Here is a 20,404-nt window from a genome sequence, read left to right as displayed (position 1 = left end):
ACAGTCAGCCAAACTGGAGTGAACTCAAACACCTGCCCCCAGAGACTTTAGCTCAAAAAGCAGAATTAATTGCACTCTTCTCAACTCTAGATCTAAGAAAAGAGAAAAGGCTACATCTCTACACTGATTCCAAGAATGCTTTCCAGTCCTGCATGCTCATGCAGCAGTGTGGAAAGAGCAATCCTTTTCCACAAAAGGCAGAATTAAACACTGCCAAGAGATACTCAATCTCTTAAATGCCATGCTGTTACCAACAGAAAAATAGTGGTAATTCATTGCCCTGGGTATCAAAGAAATAACACTAACATCTCTTGAGGAAATAACCAGGCTGACATGGCAGCCAATGCCACAATCTGATCAACTCCCTTCTAAATCTCATTCCTGCACCCCTTAACTTGCCACATGCACCCTTATTTCCCAGTTAAGCAGGTATGAGCTGCCCAACTAGAATTCACTTTTGGACCTGAAGAATAGTCATTTTCTTCCCTGTTCCCCAGTCTCATTTAGCTAATGCCTCTGCTAGCCCTGTTCAAATCTATCCTCTTGCTACTGATTGGCCCCTGCATTTTCAAACTGCTCACCAAGTTTGTTTCTTCCAGATTAGAAACCTTTTACAACAAACTTCTCACCAGATGCTATGCTACTGTTTCCCACACTCAACCAGCTACCATCAAGAGCATAGCAAGAGACTTTTATACTCCTACAAGTAGGGCCTATGACCCACTAACAGCCTGAAGCAATTACAGAAGACAGACTATCAGCTTAAATTCCCTTAAGATAAAGGGGAGTAATGTCAGTACTGCAGGGTGTTGAAAATAGATGGTAATTGATATTTTAAAACTTTAACTTATGTGTGAGACTAAAGCAAAAAATGTTTATTTGGTACAAAATTTATATTTTGACTGGTGCCATTTCCTAATATAACTTATGTGGACAGCTTAAATGAACACCATAAGTACATGGAACCTTGAGTAGGGCATGAGATTTCGTAGGTTTGGCCACAGTGATATCCCAATAAATCCCAGAGTGACTTGAACAGTGAATAAAAAAGTACTTGCAAAGTCCTTGGGGGAATGGTGAGAGAGGGGGAAAATTCAACTTCCCCAAGTGGAGAATTCCTGATATTCTCACAAGCAGAGGCGACAACCAAAGTAACAGGCTGAGCCCTCAATCTTGGGATTTGTTCACATGAAACTTAACCCTGCAAAGGATAGGCTAGTCTATTTAAAATTAGGCCTAAGAGTCACTCCCAGAGAACCTCTTTCGTTGCTCTGATGTGGCCTCTCTCTTTGAGCCAACATGACAAATTTCTTGCCCTCCCCATCTCTACCTGGGACATGACTCTCAGGGGTGTGGACCTTTCCAGCAGTATGAGACAGAAATCCTAGAATGAGCTGAGACTCAGCATCAAGGGATTGAGAAAACCTTCTCAACCAAAAGGGGGAAGAGCAAAATGAGACAAAATAAAGTGTCAGTGAGAGATTCCAAATAGAGTCGAGAGGTTATCCTGGAGGTTATGCTTATGCATTAAATAGATATTTAATTTACTAGGTATTTAATTAAATAGATATTCTTATGCATTATATAGATATCATCTTTTTAGTTAAGGTGTAATGGAGAAGCTGGAGGGAACTGCCTGAAAATGTAGAGCTGTGTTCCAGTAGCCATATTTCTTGAAGAGGATTATATAACGATATAGACTTTGCAGTGTTACTGTGTGATTGTGAAAACCTTGTGTCTCATGTTCCTCTTTTCTACTTTATTAACAGATGAGTAAAACATATGGATTAAAAATAAATAATAGGGGGATCAAATGTTAAAATAAATTTAGTAGATTGAAATGCTGGTGATCAGTGAGGGGGGAGGGGTACGGTATGCATGAATTTTTTTCTTTTTATTTCTTTTTCTGGATTGGTGCAATTGTTCTGAGGTGATCGTGCTGATGAATATACAACTATGTGATGATACTGTGAGTTATTGATTATATACCAATAAGGGAATGATCATATGGTAAGAATGTTCATGCTTGTATGCTGTTATGTTAAAAAAATTAAAAATTAAAAATAAAAAAGATAAAGGGGAGCCAGCAGTCTCTGAGGGGGGAATGATGTAGGTGAGAATCAGGGTGGTGGCTACTTCAGCAATGGGCAAACTCCAAAAAGTGGTCATGTCTCAAAGAGGTATCTCTGAGAAGAGCAACAACTAATAGTACCTAGGGGCCAAATGACCCCTATGGAGAAGGGTGGAGCCAACTGACCCACCTAAATGCTCCATTACCAAGCACCTCCCTGGAAAAAAGGCAAGAGGGAGAAAAAGCAAAGCAAAGCAATAAAAGCAGATGTTACCAATGCTGGGAGCCTCTTTGCCACCATCATCTTGAAAAGTGCCCACATGCTACTTGCAAGTGTATTCAATAAATTTTCTACCTACTTGCTAGTTCACTAACTGTAAAAGGCACTATGTGATGAATTGCCAAATGAATTGCAAAACCAACTACTCTTACACAAAAACACTGGGCCAGGCTGAGTGAGGAATAGTGGTCAGCAGAGGCTTTAAAGGCAAATGGGACCTTAAACACTGGCTGTAGGAGCTGGTGGGAAAGGGATACAGAGGAATATAGAGAATCCATGAGGATAGGAGAATAAGACCCGAAGAGCCAAGAGCCAAGGAAAACAATAATAGCAGGAACCATTTGGCTGGAGAGATGAGCTGGGGATCCTTAGGTTAAGCAATCTAGACATTCCCAGTTGCTAATAAGAAGTCATTAAGGTTGTTTGAACAGAGAAGCCACATTTTCAAAGGAATGGTTTGAAGAGAATCCCTAGACTGCTTTCACTCTGAAGTGGTGAAGGGGGAAGACAGTCAAGGTTCAGATTGAAGAGACTTGAAATAAGGAAAGTATAGGAAGGGAAACTAGGAAAGAGGAAAAATCCACATTTGTGGAGGCTGAATATTAGGGCTCCATACTTAATCTCACAGTCAACTTGCACCTTTAAGCAATTAATTAATGACTTTTCCAAGCTTCATCTTTTTTTTCCTGAAAAACAGAAATGACAATCTACCCTGTAATGGGGTTACTGGGGGGATCAAATGTACAGGACCATCCTTAGCAAATAACAAGGACCCTATGAATTTCAATAAATAAGAATGAACTAACTTGGGGACATGCTGAATAGAAAGGTAAGATTTCTGGTGCCTGCCCGTGCAAAGAAAAAAAAAAAAAGAGGCAAGAAAGGGAAATGATTCCATTGAATAATGGTACACTGCCACCCCCTCAGTCCTAACTGCATCTACTCATAAAGGTTGCCAAAATTTCTTCCATACGTTTTACTTTAAAATTTATTTTAAATAAATAATTTACTAGATCTCATTTAAAAATTGCTATATTGTTGGGCTTACAATCTAGAGCACACACACACACACACACACACACACACAAACAGTAAAAGTACAGGGCCACTTTAGAGCATATAAAGGACAGATCCATTCTAAAAACACATTTTAAAACATACTCACTTTTGCAAGGTCCCACCTGAATTAGTTGGAAATGAAAGAAAAAAGCTTAACTACAGAATATATTTTTAAGGAAATGCAGCTTTATTACTTTCAAGTACAAACAATAACTTTGTTGGCTAACCAGATGTTGCCTAACTGAGGGAACCTGCTTTAATATATAGATATAAATGATTTACAGTTAGCACAATCACTCATGGGTAAAAGAATGCTTCTTTCTATGATGCATGAAAATAACTTCTCATCCTGAAGAGACACCTTGTTCCACAATCACTCCACTGTTTGCTTAAGCAATCCCTTCTCCCCACTCCCCAGACAGTTCAAATATAAACCTCTCATACTCCCTAGATCACAACATATATCAAAGTAGTGAAACATGAGCTAATGAATTTTTACCATGTTGCTATAGATGTTTGATTGATGATAGAGCCCAGCCTTTTCAACCTGAGGTTATCTCATCAAGGGTACTAAGTTGAAAGTAAGGAAATAAGTCTGTTCACATGTGAGTATAAGGACACAAAAAATTGTGAGCTTATCTCATCTGAATTAGTAATTTGCCAGGTTTAAATATGCAAAGACATTTTATTTAGGCACATTCACGGAAAGTAAAACTAAGATTCTTTAAACTGCAATAATTAATTGGGTTTACACTGGTCAGGAAACAATCATTTTAAGCAACTGAACTATTCTTGGAAGAGTTAAGACTAGAAATGAACGGAAACAACCTGACAACAAAACACCTTTTTGCACTCAACATGATCACTCAGCTTCATTAGATGGCAGTTGTGCAAAGACTATTCAGCATTCCATTTGAGGCTTTATTCTGAAAAAGTTCACTTTCCTACACAAGCACAGGGAACCTCTGACCAGAAACACTGCTGAAGATGGCTAGTGAGCGTTTCTGTCAAGACTGTTAACCAGTTCCTTTCATCAGGGTCTCTATCTGGAGACCGCTTAATTCTCAATAACATCTCAGTTCTTAAAACAGCTTGGCAAGTACTAGCACAACCAGATAAGAAAGCTGGTCAAGGGGACAGACCAAAAGGACTTGTCCCCTATCCTAACAACTCTGTACTCCTAAAGGTAAAGTTGACAGTATATCATGCCATAGACTGCATCCTAAAGGAGTAATCTGATTCTGCTTACTTCCCTACAGAGAAAGTCAACTGATTCATTCACCTAGGCCTCAGGTACTGAAAGCTGTAAGAGTGGTGGTGGGAGAATTCATCTTTAGGTCTCCTAGAAGCAAAGCGGCAAAAACCACAGCTTCAAGGAGCTATCTGTGTTTGGCCAAAGATACAAGTAAAGCCAGGCTCCACCAATCTTAGTTGCTTCTGTTAGGCCAAAATGCACCTAACAGAAACAATTTTTTCTTGTCTAAAATAGTACTATTTCCAGAGATATTTCTTTTCTCCCTAAGATGCTTTAAAAATGCAGAGCAGCATGCTAAAAAAAAGTTTTCAGTGGCCAAGGCAGAATAATTCTTGAACTATGAAAAACAAAGCACAAACCTTATTGCTACTGTTTAACAGCAATACCCCCAACTTCCACTTAGGAAAAGTTATCAGGTATGTGTATCTTCCTTTGGAACCTTGTCAAATTCTGGCACTTAAGGAAGTCTTTCTTCCCATTTCTCTGACAGGTCTAAAAGGCCAGTTGAGTTTTAACAACACTTATTACTTCAAATAATGAGGCTGGAGGAAGCTACCTTCCTTGGAAATGGGAACAAAGTCTGCTAAAAACCTCATACCCATTGAGCTCTCCTAGACCTGCTTTCACCCTGGAGCCTGAAGTTGTTATGGTTCCCTTTATGGACCTGAGAGGTGAGAAACCCCTCAGATAAGAAACCTTTGCTTCTACCATACCACAATGTCACCCGGGAAAACCAATCCTCTTAGAAAAGGACAGGGTCCCTCTGTTCATAACTCAGAATTTTCAGAGGTGAGAATATTAATAGAAGAGGCAAAAGCAATTTCATTGACTCTGAACTAGTGAAGCAGAAGTCAATGCATAGGGGAGGCAGCTCCCTAATCTGATCAAGGACTAAAGAACTACATCTTTAGTTATTCCCTACCCACTCCATGACTCCCCACTTTGCTTTAGTTTTCCATTTTTATGAAAGCTAGCAGTATTATGAATAAACCCAACGTCTATAAAGCAATTAAATAATAAATTCAGGTGAAATGAAGACCACTGTGAGAACAAGGATCAAAGTTAAGACTCCAACCACTACCTCAAGTACTGCTAATAAAACCCAACTGTACCAAGCACCATCCTGTTGCTCACTTGGGTATTTACCACTGAAGAATGGCAACATGGAATGGGGACACAATCTTATCATTAAAAAAAAACACCAATGACTATAGTTATAATTACTCACCCTCTGAAACTCTTGGATATATATGAAAGTGAGGTGAGAGTAGGGATGGTTAAGATCAATATAATCTCATTTATTTAAGCTGGTTGAAAAGGAAAAAATAATTTATCCTCATATCATTGCCCAAAGTCTCCTAAGCCTCCTGCAAAATATATTCCAGTTATAATTCTAGTTCCATTTCTTGGAGGACTAAGCATAGCTCATGCACAGAACTCAATGTCAAATGGATTAAACCCAGACTTCGGGGGTAGAGGAAGATTTTGTCTTCTCTTCTGTATCTAATTTCCCTGGAGTCTCAACAAAGATATTAACTAAGCTTGGCCTTGAAACCAACCATTGATACTCTAAAGCATTGATTTTATAGCATTTAGAGGATCTATACTAATATGGATTTTGTGAGGGTTGGGCCCCTCCTACTGTTTGCATCATTCCCAGCACTACCAGCAACCCTTTCCCATCTGTAAAATGGATATGCTTTATATTAGAGTCAGCAACAAGAATAAATAACTCATATTTCCAGGCAGAGGCTTTCACTGAGATTTGAGTTTTTAGAGTTCTTATGGTCTTCTTCAACTACTTTCCTACTTGTCTATGAACAAATTCTGCCTCCTCTTTCCTCTATAACATGATGGGAAATGGCTAAAGAGTAGGTGAGATATTTTAGTGTTTACTCCATCTTACTTTCTCTGTTTGTGACAGTGAGTTAAAATATTCCCACTGCCGAGTAACAGAATTACCTAATTTTACAGGAGCAACAGAATACAAGACATAAACTGGTAGCTTTTAGACATGCTTTGTTTAGCTCACCATAGTTTAAATTATGTCCCATTAGTTGCCAACATTTCAAAAAATTCAGAGATTTCATATAAAAATTTGGATCACTAGTTCCTCATGAAAAATGGGAAGACCTGCCAACATTGGGCTCATTTCTGCCTAATGACAAAGTAAATGGCCCAGTCTGAAAAACTTCCCATGGATCAATGTAATCCTACCCAATTTGCTTCACTCATTGTGTTTCCTGCATGGCTCACTTAGGTGTTGGAGTCTGTGAACCTTTATCCAGGACAATTTCTTCATTTTAAAGATGAAGAAAACAAGTGTATAGGGACAGAAAGTTAACCTGCCTGAGGTTACACATCCTGAAGGTAAAGGAAGAAGATAAATCAGGTTCAGGTGTCTTTCTTTCTAACATAGCAAACCACCTCTTTACAGAATCATCTACCACTGAATCAGCAAGAAATCTGTTACATTTTTTCTATGCCCCTTTGATCTAGCCTTTTCATACATTTTATTTCTTTATAGATAAGCTGTTATCTGTGATTTCATTTACAACAGTGATTTCATTTAATTATATCAATTAAATGACAATTTATCAAACAATATTTGATACATTATTGACACAATCAATCAAGGATCAAACAAAACTTCACACCACCACAGACCTAGAACTGGAAGGAATCTTAGAAATCACTTAGCTGGAATTGGCTTTTCAGACAGGAGAACTGGGGCTCAGAACAGTGATATGCCTAAGGTCACAAGGTTCCTAAGTAATAGAGCCGGCCTCCAATTTTCCAGTTCAATGCTCTTTCTACCATAGTATGTCACCTGTGCACAGTCACTCAGGCTTTAGGGCACTGAAGAATAACTTCCACATGGGAAACAAACTACAGAACTCCCTCAAATCTCAGACATGTCCAACATTGATTCTGCCAAACACTAGGGTTTAGAATGAGTTATGAACAACCAATTTATAGAACTGGATTTGTACTGGAAGACAGGCTTTCTTTAGACTCTATTTGGTGGAGAGTTTCTGAATGTCACAGAACTCAGATGTCTTTGTAATAATGGCTCTAATGAAAACTTAAGCCCTGTGTGAGAGAAGCTGCTGTAACAACATCATAGCACCTTTGCTTCAACTTCAAAAGAAAAAAAGGTCATGGTAAAAAGCTTTAATAACAAACTGAATGTAGTTTTAGAGGCAATCAATTACAGATTAATGAATCATTTAACTTTCTTTACTTAAAACCAAGATTCCAGTCAAGAAAGATAGATCCAAAATGCATCCTTTTATGCTGACCAACAAAACTAAGTACAAATGAAGTCAACTGTGTACCCAATTAGCATGCTGCACTATATGTCAATAAAACTAGCCCTCCCCTTTCCCCGGAGCCCTGGCCCCCTGACAAACATAGATAAATGATTGTGCACTGCGTGATGATACCATTAGGTGAGAACTTTGGTTCATGCAGTCGGCTGCCATGGAGGTTGCAGTCAAAACCGATAGCCCAGGCACCCAAAGTCAGTCAACGGTGGTGGCTCATGGTATCAGCCGTGCTCCTTCCACAACACCAGGTGAATACTGTGGTCAGGCATGCTGGTGGCAAAGACCAAGCCTGTATCATTGTGCCCATCCAGTCCATTCAGCCAGGATGCTTCACCTGCCAGGAAGCTTGAGCCTCTTTTTGATTTCCTGTACTCTGGCAGAGGCCAGCGGCTAATCAGGCTCTCTGTCCTCAAGTCCATGATGTACAGGTAGCGGTTGTCAAATAGCAGGGCAAAGATTTCTCCAAAGCCAAGCAAGGCCAAGTTTGCTATCTCAGGAGTCTTGATGACCCTACAAGGATGAGAGTTAGGGATCATAAACCAGAAAGCAATTTTGCTTCTGTTTATGCTATTGCAATCATTTCTAAAAATACTGAAAACCAATATAAAATTTGAGAAAATTTAGAGAGTTAAACAAAGTTTATGATAAAACAGAAAACATGAGGACAAAAAACTCTGCCCACTTGAACTCATCAGTTTGATAAGAGGAAAGTATCAGAGGTGTTTGTGGAAAGTTCACAAAAGCATAAAATGTCTAGGCTGGAAAGGATCTTACAGATTTTCTAACTTAACATTCTCATTTTGAAGGAAACTGGAAGGCTAGGCTCGATAAATACTTCAGCTAAGAATTCACAGCGAGTCAGTTACCATTTAGAACTAGACCATAAGACTCAACTCTTCCCACTAGGTAAAAAGACTTATTCTTCAAATCCTAGAATACTGCAATGAGAGAGAACCACCTTGAAGTCCAGAACAAAGTTTGAAAACTAAGTGACTGAAGTGCTATTCTATCTAGCAGGTAACAAACCCAGGAATTTCTCTCTAAAAATAGTAAAGACTGAAAACATTAAAAGCTTCACAAATACTTCAGAACTATCTATCAATATAATTTATAACATGTTGTTAGAGAAAACTGGAAGAGTTGGGAGGACAACTTTAATCTTCTCAGGCTGACTGTTTCTGAACCATCAACGATAAAGGCACAAAAAGGGAGAGACCTTACTACCTAACTGTAATACAATTTTGTTAAAACACTGAATGAAGCTGCATGTGAGAAGGATATAGGGAGGAGGGCTGGGGGCATAGATGAAATCAGAAAGAAAGATAGATGTTAAAGATTGAGATGGTATAATCTAGGAATGTCTAGAGTGTATAATAATAGAGACTAAATGTACAAATTTTAAAAATGTTTTTGCATGAGGAAGAGCAAAGGAATGTCATTAATGCAGGGTGCTGAAAATAGATGGTAATTAATATTTTAAAATGTCACCTTATGTGTGAGACTAAAGCAAAAAATGTTTATTTGGTACAAAATTTATATTTTGACTAGTGCATTTCTTAATGAGACTCAGCATCAAGGGATTGAGAAAAACCCTAGAATGAGCTGAAACTGAGCATCAAGGGATTGAGAAAACCTTCTCCACCAAAAGGGGGAAGAGTGAAATGAGACAAAGTGTCAATGGCTGAGAGTTTCCAAACAGAGTGGAGAGGTTATCCTGGAGGTTATTCTTACGCATTGAGTAGATATCATCTTGTTATTCAAGATGTAAGGGAGAGGCTGGAGGGAACTGCCTAAAAATGGAGATGTGTTCCAGTAGCCATGTTTCTTGAAGATGACTGAATATCATCAGATGACTGTCACAATGTGACTGTGATTGTGAAAACCTTGTGTTGGATGCTCCTTTTATCTACCTTGTCAACAGACGAGTAGAACATACGGAATAAAAATAAATAATAGGGGGAACAAATGTTAAAATAAATTTAGTTTGAAATGCTAGTGATCAGTGAAAATGAGGGATAAGGGGCATGGTAGGTATAATTCTTTTTTTTTCTGTTTTCGTTTTATTTCTTTTTCTATTGTCTTTTTATTTCTTTTTCTGAATGGATGCAAATGTTCTAAGAAATGATGAATATGCAACTAAGTGATGATATTGTGAATTACTGATTACCTGTTAATTTTTATTTCATTTGTTGATTTTTTAAATTAATAAATTTTTTTTAAAAATGGGAGAGACCTGCCTAAAGAGCAGCACAAATGAAAAAAAAAATCTTAGTTTTTGTTATGTGCAAACTCTGTGAGGCAAAAGGTTAACAAAAATTGTTGATGTTCTCTTAGAGGTGCTAATGAAAAGAGCTATGAGACCAAGGATATACAAATTCTGCCCTATCAATGTTTGGGCCATTGTGATGAAGCAAATTTAGACCATACTTTAACAAGGACATTATCAAATTAATGTATGTCCAAGAGGTCAATTCAAATAGGAAGAGCCTGGTAACCAGGACAAGTAAGGAACAGCTGGGGAAAGGAAAGCTATACATGACTGTCTATACATTTCCTGGCGGGGCAGGAAAGCTATACATGACTGTCACCTTTAAATAATGAAGGATGGGTAAGAGAGGAGGTCAGACGTTGAAGCTCTAGAAGGCAGAAAGAGGGAAAGAGTCACATAGAAGCAGATTTTAGTTTGATATTAGGAAGGAAGAGGACATTATTTATTGAGCAGCTACCATGTACCAGGCATTGAACTTCATAATTAACATGTTACCTCAAGCCTCACAACTGAATGTGGATGAGATATTTTCTCCATTGTACTAGTGAATAAATGAGGCTAAGTGTAAAATGTCTTGCCATAGTCACAGAGCTAATACATTGCAGACCTAGCACTTGAGCCCAAATGTCTGATTCCAGAACCCATGCTCATTTCTCTACATTTAACTGCTTCCTGTCCAGTTAATGTTTATACAACTCTTTGCTGAATGAATGGATGAGTGCACCATGGATGGATTTCAAGCTGGTTAATAAACCACAAGACTGGTGCATTCATGGTCAGTTGATTGCATCTGTGTCTAATCGTATCCGCAATCAACCAAGGCCCGCCTCCCACAACAAGATGATCCAATCAGTTGAAGGATTTTAAGGAAGAAGATACTCTATTGCTTCTTCAGCTAGCGAGCCTCTCCTGTGAAGTTTGTTCAGACCCTTCATCAGAGCCGCCTGCTTCACAGCCTTTCCTATGAATTCTGCACTCTTCCATTCCCGTGGTTGCATAAGATACTTCTATGAATTTCTTATTTACAGCTCTCTCCTGTTGGTTTTGTTTCTCTAGAGAACCCTGACTAACATACCCACCACATTTTTCTTTAAGTTATTCACAACTATCTAAACTGAAACAATTCTGGTCCAAGACATCACGTTTTGCCTGCATTACTGCCAACAGTTTGCTATTTGGCTTGCTCACATTTATAGTCGCAGTCCCTTTCAATCAGTTAATCTCACAGTAAAATCTTATCCTGTTACCACTTCATTTAAAGTTGTGAAACCGTTCAATAGCTCCCTACTGAATTCATATTTCCAGCCATCATGGCCTTCTTTCAGTTCCTCAAATGTACCAGGCTCCTTCAGCTTCAGGGCCTTTAAACAGATTGGTATCTCAGTCTATGCTGTTCCATAAAGCACACCCACTCTGGCACTTAATTGCATATACTCATACTTTACAGCTCAACTTGAATATCTGTTCCTCAAGGGAACCTCCCTTTACTCCACAGAATCAGTCAGGTCTCAAAGTACCCCATACGGTACTGCTCTTATCCCAATCATTGAAACACTTTTTGATGTAATTAGCTGTTTAATGTCAGTCTTCCCTCCTGATGGTTAGAAATTCCCATGAATTCAAGTGTTTCTGTTGGTACCCAGAGCACACGACAATGCCTGACACTTAGGTAGATACTCATAAATATCTGCTAATGAATAAAATAGCGGTGCAATTAACATGAACACATTCCATTTCCTATAAAAGCGATCCAAAGGAAGCTGGTAAAAACAGCCAGAAAATCTGGTCCTGACAGCCTCATGGCCCTCTTTACTTTGACTATTTCAGAACTGTAAAAAGAACACCCCAGCTGTGGGGTCTAGGCCTTTGAACCTAAATAACCTTGCATACTGCACTGAGATAAGTTAGCTTAAGAGACAGCATCACACTTCGGTCTTAGTGATGAACAAGCTGTTATCTGTGTATTTAGCTTCTTTCCAATTACCCTCAAAATTCCAGTTGCCTCACCTAGCAACTTAGCCTTTGAAGCCATAGGATTTATACTAGGGTTTCAAAAGAGGTTGGTCTATTCATGCTTAGGGAGAAAAAGCAGAGATAAAAATAGCTCCTTTTCAAAGGAAAATCTGAACCTAGTGTCTCCAGATAGCCAACTATTTGGCAGGTTTGTTGCTTGGAGCTAGTGTATTCAAATATCATAAAATAACCCTCATCTGGGACTCTGGACTTTCTATACTCCATTCTGAAGAGGAAGTTATAGATAAGAACGGTACATGCATGGTCAGGTCAAAATCTTTTGAGACCCTAAGCGTTAAAAAAGATTATGATATTTCTATTCAGCTTTGCCTTCTTGCCCCATCCCCACCCTCACCAAAAGAGATGAATTCAAAATAAACACAATACTAATGTATAAAAGGTGATTTTCTCACTGTGACTACCTAAATTTTTTCTTAGTGAAAAATCAAGTTGTCCTTTTTTGGTAGCCATGGCTTGCTGGTATCTTAAACACATGTCTACTGGGTTATACAGAAATGGATGGATGAATGTTGGTCTAGCAGGGTGAAATGGGTGGCCTTTGGTAAAACCCGTATCCTCTCTGGACTTGAGTTTTCTCATCTATAAAATGAAGATCTTTGATAACTGTTTTCTAGGATCTGTTCCAGTCTTTGTTTTCCTCAAAACATCATCATCAATCTTTTCTAGAAATGATTCTGACACTTTGAAACCAACTGGATTAGAAATGTTGACTTGACTCTAGGAAGACATAAATGGGGTTGACCTCTCTAGTCACGAAGTCCTGTTGGCTAGAATGATCAGTTATGCATAGAAGTAATGAAGAGGGTATTCAATTTCCTGTACTTCCCACAAGTCAGCATTTCCTGAACCATTCTGTGTAACACTAATTCTGTAAGCTGTTAATACATGTCCCTCAAAAAAAAGGGGGGGACCTTTGTGCACAGTAAGTATCAGGTACAGTAGGTTAAATAAATTCAAACAGTTTCTTTTTGTAGGGCTTCTCAGAGATATTAGTAGTAAAGATCTCCCAGGTCCTATGCTAAGTTCTATTTACAGACATTTCATTTAATCCTCACTTTACAGATGAGGAAATTGAGGCACAAAGACATTAAGAAATTTACATAAAATCATAAGAGATGGCACTAGGTCTTCCTTCCTTTTTTTTTTTTATTGCAGTAATGGCACCAGATCTTAAGTTTATCTTTCACCACAATAAGTTCTCTTAATCACCACACGGCACTGACTTCTATTGGCCTCCAATATGCTAACAGATACTGCCAATTTCCCATGAGGTGTCTATGGGAAGCAGTGAAGTGAAAAACTATTTGTCCATGGACCTCCTCTTATTTAGTTCTTTGGCCAGAAACCCTGCAAGTTGCACTTTTTTCTAAATACTTCTGTCCTTCCAGTGGTCAACAGAAAGCTGCTAAACCCTAACTCTCAACCCCACTGCAGTGACCAGGCTTGTAAAACAGTGCAGAATTTCAATTGAATAGGAAGCAGAAATTAAAATATTAGAACCACAGATCTCAAAAATCTTTTTGAGATTTGTTAAATCTCAAAGGTATGTTAAATCCTAAAAGGGAAAAAAAATCGTAACTCAGAGTTAGGGGAGGAATTGGAACACAGTTCTCATAGGTCCAAGCATGCATCTTTCTGTTCTGCATATTGCCTCTCATTCTTCCTGTATGAGATTTTCAGCACACACAACCCTGTTTATAACTGATGTAGCACACTCCCTAAAATGAAGTTATCGACTGGTACATCCAAACATTTAACCTTGTCTTTACTATTAAAATGCAGCAAACTGTCAAAGGTCAAGTGTAAGGCCCAAAGGATATGTTACCTGAGAATATCGTAACTGGCGAAGTCCCACTGGTAGAGACCTAGGGCCGAACTACAGACAATATATTTGCCATCAAAATGAAGTCTTGGCTGTAGGCAGATACTTCTATCCTCAGAGACAGACAATGTCTTTAAGCACTTGCAGTTGATCTCTCTTCCAATTGGCCAAATCTATAAAGAGAAGAAGGTTAGGAAAGATGGCAGATCACATCACCAATGAAGAGCTTGCCCTGGAAGTGTGGCTTACACTGATGAAGTAAGATACTAAATGAAGTACAGACCATAGGTTTTATAGTCAAGAGATACAGGTTTAAGTCCTGATGCTGTTGCATATGTGCTGTGTAACATCTGGTAAAATACTTAACCTCTTTGAACCTCAGTTTCTCCCAACAGATGTAATAATATCTGTCACTCAGGACTGCTTAAGAGACACAATGAGTATATAAAAGTGGTCTGTAAGCTCTTTGCAAATTGTTTACATTATAAGAAATAATTTTTTTTTTTTGCCTGGGGAGGCACCAGGAATTGACCCAGGTCTCCAGCATGGCAGGTGAGAGACCTGCCGAGCCACTGTGGCCCACCCAAGAAATAAATTTTTATGCTTTCATAGTTTCAGTATTAAAACTGAGAATAGTACATACATGTTTCAAAAAAAAATAAAAGGAAGATAAATTTCTGGTGATTTTTTTTAAATTTGCATTTACAAATCGGAGTTAGAAGCTGCTTAAGACATAGGAGATAATGAATAATCTCCTTTTTCAGTGGGTTTAAGATGGCTTGCACGAAGACATTCCTGCCTTTGCCATAGCATTTTAATTTTCCTTTATTTGCCAGTTTTTTTTGAGAAGGTAAATTAATGGAGGGTGGGGAACCACTCACCTTGATCTCATATTTGTCTGCACTTAAAAGGATGTAGTCTCCAGGGCTGTGCAAGAGAGACTTGACTTTGCACTTCTGCAAAACCACCTGCAAATATATAAACATTTATATTATAGAAAGATCCTTTTAACGCTGTTTCTATACTGCTTCTATATTTTTAAATTAAAATCTGAAAAGGAAGAAAATGAAATGATACGTCATGCCAGGATACCTAAGCCATAACTATATTAACAAGCTAACTTCTATTACGATTTCTGCTACAACCAGAATCTCTAGGTCATCAGCAGGATCTAAAGTACCTAATGCTCACAGCATTTATTCTTAGCTCTATATTCTGGAAGCAAACATTAGGATTGATTTTAAAATTTATAAAATGGCTTTATAGAAACAAAATATGAGGAATTAGGAAAAAAAGCCTACAGAAGTAGAATTAGATGCAATTACCTGTTTTCAAAAGGAGATGCATTATAATGGAAAAAGTAACAGACTTGGGACCAGAACCTGCCATATACTGAGTTTGCATTGTTGGGCCAGACCATCTTATCTCTTTGTTCCTCAGTTCATCATCTTTAAAATTGGGGATGACACACCTATTATCTCTTCTACCATAACTGTAGTGAAAATGAAATAATAATATTGATATAGTAAAAGCTAACATTCCATTAAGACTGTTGATAATCTGTAAACATTAGGTTATAGTTTCCGTTTTTTTTTTAAGTTCTTGTTATTTTTGTAATAAATCAGCAATAAGGGAGGTCCTGTGCACTCCTTCAGAAGTCTAGGTAGCAAATTCAACTGAAACTGACTGATCTGCTATTAAGTGCCAGTCATCTTGCTGGGTGTGGCCCCATTATCCATTATCTTATTTTAATATTCACAGGAACATTTATAGCAGATGGTAAAACGCAGGCCCTGAAGTGATCAGTAACTTGTCCAAGATATCACAGCCAGTCTTCTGGTCCCAAATGCACTGTTTTTCCCACAACACCAAATTGCCTTAAAACACATATTAACTTACTTATTTTAAAACTTAATACCCAAATACAGAATTAACATTCTTCTCTCAAAGTACTCTATCTTTAGTTCTTCCTATTTAAAAAAAGACAAAATGACCTACCAGTCTATAACCCACCAGTCATTTCTAATTCTTTCTTCTTTGCTCCCCACAACCAATAAGCACATTCAGCTGACTTTACCTTAAAGACTTACCCCTCACATGAATCCTTATCTTTACTGCCACCACCCAAATCCAAACCATCACCATCTTTTGCTTAAAACTACTGCAAAAGACTAACCAGTCATCCTGTATCCTCATGTCCTGCTCTGATCCATTCTTCACTCAGCAATCAGTTATTCTCTTAAAACGTAAAGCACACCAGACTCGTGCTCAGAACGCTTCAACTGCTTCCTACTATCTGATGATATTCAAAGTACTTAATACATCCTAATAAATCACATATAAAGCCCACCTTTCCACCTCCCTCCCCAACTACAACATGGCTCCGACTGTCTTCTTTCAGGTTGTCAACTGTTACAAATTCTTTCCCTCTCCAGGACTATAAATATGCTGTACCCACTGAAATACTTTTTCCACTGCTCTTTGCTCATCTACTTCCTATTCACTGTTATGTTTTATCCCTTCTAAGAAAACTTTCCCTGAACTAATTAGATACCCTTCCCAGACTTTCTCATAGAACACTGTACTTTTCCACCGCAGCAGTTAACACAATTTGTAATTATGTACTTATTTGTGAAATTGTTGTTTAATAATTAATTATCCTATCAGAATAATATCCATAAGAGTAAAGCCTAAGTCTCCTTTCTTCACTACTGTATCCTTAGCCCCTCGCAGAGAGGCAGGAAATGCTCAAGAAAAGTGCTTCTCTGGCATATTCCTTATTACTGAATTTGATCCTCACAGCAATCTTCTTTTGAAAACCAGGAAACATCTCAATATTCCTTTGAGGAGTCTGTACATTTTTCTTAACCCCAATAATTCCAAGCATTACTTTGATTTTGAAAATGAAAACTGCTTTTATGATTAAAAAAGAAACATGTTCATCCTAAAGGTTTAAAAGTACCTACAATCCCAACAGACATAATCACCTTCAATGCTTTGGTTCGTAAATAAACACACTGACAAACTGGTGTCACATTCTACGGACTATTTTGTAATCTGTTTTGTTTGTCCCCTCTTCCCACCTAATACATTGTGGGCATCTTTCTATGCTCATGAGTCATTCATTTCTTAAATAACTATCTACCCAGTGCCTTCTGCCCGCTGGTCATTGTTGCACATTATCATGCCTTATGGTTATATCTATTCCCTCTTAGGGTTCACCTACCACTTATAATAAGACCGCGCTATCCTCCATCACTGCCCCCAAACCTGATGTCAAGGAGATTTCTTCTGCAAGTCTTCCTACCTTGGTGACCCATTCCGTGTGCCCAGTGAGTGTGTTCAGGCATGTCCCAGCAGATAAAGCCCACACTTTCACAGTGAAGTCCGCAGAGCCACTCACCAAGATATCCAGTTCATCATTGTAGTCCACACTAAACACTAGTGCATATAACACACACAAAGTTAAAACATGTCTGCCTGTGGGACTTTATTTATAATACAGTTCAATAACATTTATTCTCTCTAGCTTCCCAATTGTACTGATTTCCCAAACAGAGCTAGTGTAAGAACAATGATACTCAACTAGCAGTTTTATGATAAAATTTACGGTAAAAAATATATCCACTTCAAATCTGTATTTATTATAGCTTATTATTCTGAGGTTGGAAGTTCCCAGAATAATATGAGCTTTTATATTTATGATAGCTTCAGAGAGGGAGGTAAAACCAGTGTTGGAGATAATGGCATTCCTTCTTAGGACTGCCTGCCTGATACGACAAAACTTATTTAGCTCACGCAAAGAAAACAGAACCTACTTTGGCCCTCTTCAGATTCGCACTATTTATTGCAATCAGACAAAATGTCAATATACGCTGCAAAATAATACTCAGAGCCAAGAAAAGCCAGTGTACAAAGAAACAAGACAAAAAAAAAAAATAAGGATCTTAAGAATCAGATTAATCCACTAACTGAATTTCATCTCAGCTGTATTCCCAGCACCTAAAATAGTGCTTGCAGTCTAGTGAGTATTCAAATATTTGGTGTTAAATGTCTGCCAAGCTCTAAGGGAACACTGCAGAGCCAGAGATAAGGACACTGGTCCTTCCTTCAAGGAACTCGTCTAAGGGGGATGGAGTTCAAAAACGAATGTTTACCTCTTGCTAGGGAAACACCAAGGAGAATGACTAATTCTGCCCAGGGGTATCAGGGAAAACTTCAGGGGAAGAGACGATTTTCGAGATGGGCCCTGAAGGATGAGTAAAGTTTATCAAGAAAAGAAAAAGAGTAATGCAGGTAGAGGAAACAGCAAAGGCAATGAGTTAGGAAAAGTTATAGCAATGTCTACAGAACAGCAAGTAGAATGTTTTCGGAGCAAGGCTCTCAAAGTTAATCAGGTGTAAAATCACCTGGAAGCCATGGTACATCTTTAGAAACAACGTAAATACACTCAGTTTAATCAACAAGCTCCATGATTAATCATACACCTTCAGATATCAATGTCTAAACCAACAAGTGGTAGCAGATAGCTAAGACTGAAGAAAATGTATAGGAGGACAAAAGATGTGAAAATTTTGTTTTGCTGCAAAACAGCTAGGTTTAATTCAAAGAATTACTGAACACCAGGTGCAATGCAAGGAACTATACATAAGAGTCAAAAAGACAGGCAGGGGAACTCTGTCTTTATGGAGCTTAAAGCCTGGTGGGGAAAACAGAGGTCATATGTACTTGTATGATGAGTGTTATGAAAGAACCAGAGGTTACTGGGAAACCTATAGCAGAAGGATCCAACCTTTTTAGGAAGCCCAGGAAGGCTGCTCATAAAATGTGATGCTTAAGAGCATAGACTCTGAATCTCAGAGGCTAAAGCAGTGGGTAAATGGGGGAAAAGAAGAGACGAGATGCTACACAAGCTGGGAAACTGCTTAATATGATTTCTACACAAAGCTGCAAAATACAATGCAACACAGGGAGACGCTCAGAGCTCAAGGCTATAATCAAATGAAATGAAAAATAATGCTGCTGCACATTTATTAGGAAACATCCGGGTATCTTTTTCTTTAATCTTGTATCTATGTCTAAGCAGTTGCTTGTTTCAATCAATAGTGGACCAAGCTCCATTAGATGTACTGTCTATGGACCACACAACCTGAGAACCTCCACCCCATCAAAGGATTTTCAGACCCAATTCTACAAATAAAGTAGACTGAATTTACAAATGTAGAACTTATTAAGTTTGGAGATATGGAATCTGATAAAACCAAAGGAGACTGTTCAACAGGATACAAATGACATAGGAGAGAGGGAGAATATGCATGAGGGCACACAGAAGAGTTTAAAAATGGGCCACAGAAAAGCAAAATTTGGGGGGGAAATTCCACATAAGAATAACTTAAAGGGGAATAACTGCACTGACTGAGAAATAGAGGGGATGAGGCAGATTAAATTAAAAAAAAAAAAAAGATAAAGGATTACTTTCTTGGACCCTGGCTTTAAGGGATGAGGTTATAGTGATCATAGAAACCCTTGAAAAAGGGCAACCCACCCGCCCCCGTGTGCCCCCGGAAGTGCTGGGTCCGGGCTCCGGAACTCCATTCCCAGCAGGCCACAGTGTTGTCAAAGGAGCCTGTCACAAGCTTCTGCTCATCAAACTTTACCGCTGCACAAGTGTGGGTCTGGATGCCATAAACGCACTGCCCTGTGCTCACATCCCACAGTTTTGCAGACAAATCATCTGACCCTTCAAGAGAAAAATAGGGAGGTTAATAAGAAAACAAACATAAAGAGGGAACACAATCACAACACTATGGTATTCTTTAAGGAGAATATTAATGGTCACCTGGTTCTACCACTCCCACTTTATGGCTAAGGAAATCAAAGTATGAACAGGCTGACACAATCTGCTCAGTCACCAGAATGGTACCAATAACACTGGGACTGAATTCCAGATTTCTGTTTAGTACTTTTTCCTTTAACTTTCCAGGCTATGAAAGGTGTTAGACCAAAGCATCCCTTGGTACTTTCAACTGCAAAATTTCACAAAACTGGCCAGAGAGTTTTTCATAAAACTTTCTGGTATCAGTTTGAAATGGATGGGGATTACCTATGACTGCATGTGTACACTTAAACATGCTTGTTCACTACCCAATAGCTTATACGTATAAGGAGAGTTGAATAGTATCAGGTAAGAATTGCCAGCTGGAACATATTCACTCTAAAGCAAGTTAAAAGATAAGCCTCAGATCATGGGCAAACTTCTGCAAAGGGTAACTGCTAATTTCTCAA

At 38.4% G+C, this 20,404-nt stretch overlaps 1 protein-coding gene across 2 annotated transcripts in view; it reads right to left on the bottom strand.

Moving 5' to 3' along the window:
* Window positions 1-3,576: 3,576 nt before the first annotated feature.
* Window positions 3,577-20,404, bottom strand: part of FBXW2 (F-box and WD repeat domain containing 2) — a 41,916-nt gene continuing 25,088 nt past the window's right edge. The window contains exons 4-8 of one of the 2 annotated variants that reach the window (XM_077143483.1): window positions 19,665-19,859; window positions 17,427-17,560; window positions 15,001-15,087; window positions 14,123-14,292; window positions 3,577-8,504 (exon numbers count right to left, since the gene is read on the bottom strand). In XM_077143483.1, the coding sequence (XP_076999598.1) occupies window positions 8,216-8,504; window positions 14,123-14,292; window positions 15,001-15,087; window positions 17,427-17,560; window positions 19,665-19,859 (875 nt within the window). In that variant the 3' untranslated portion in view covers window positions 3,577-8,215. The remainder of the gene's footprint in view (window positions 8,505-14,122; window positions 14,293-15,000; window positions 15,088-17,426; window positions 17,561-19,664; window positions 19,860-20,404) is intronic. The other variant, XM_077143491.1, reaches the window with a different exon arrangement.

Source organism: Tamandua tetradactyla, chromosome 2 (genome assembly GCF_023851605.1).
Source record: "Tamandua tetradactyla isolate mTamTet1 chromosome 2, mTamTet1.pri, whole genome shotgun sequence".
NCBI classification, from domain to species: Eukaryota; Metazoa; Chordata; class Mammalia; order Pilosa; family Myrmecophagidae; genus Tamandua; species Tamandua tetradactyla.
This window is presented reverse-complemented; position numbering and strand designations above follow the sequence as displayed.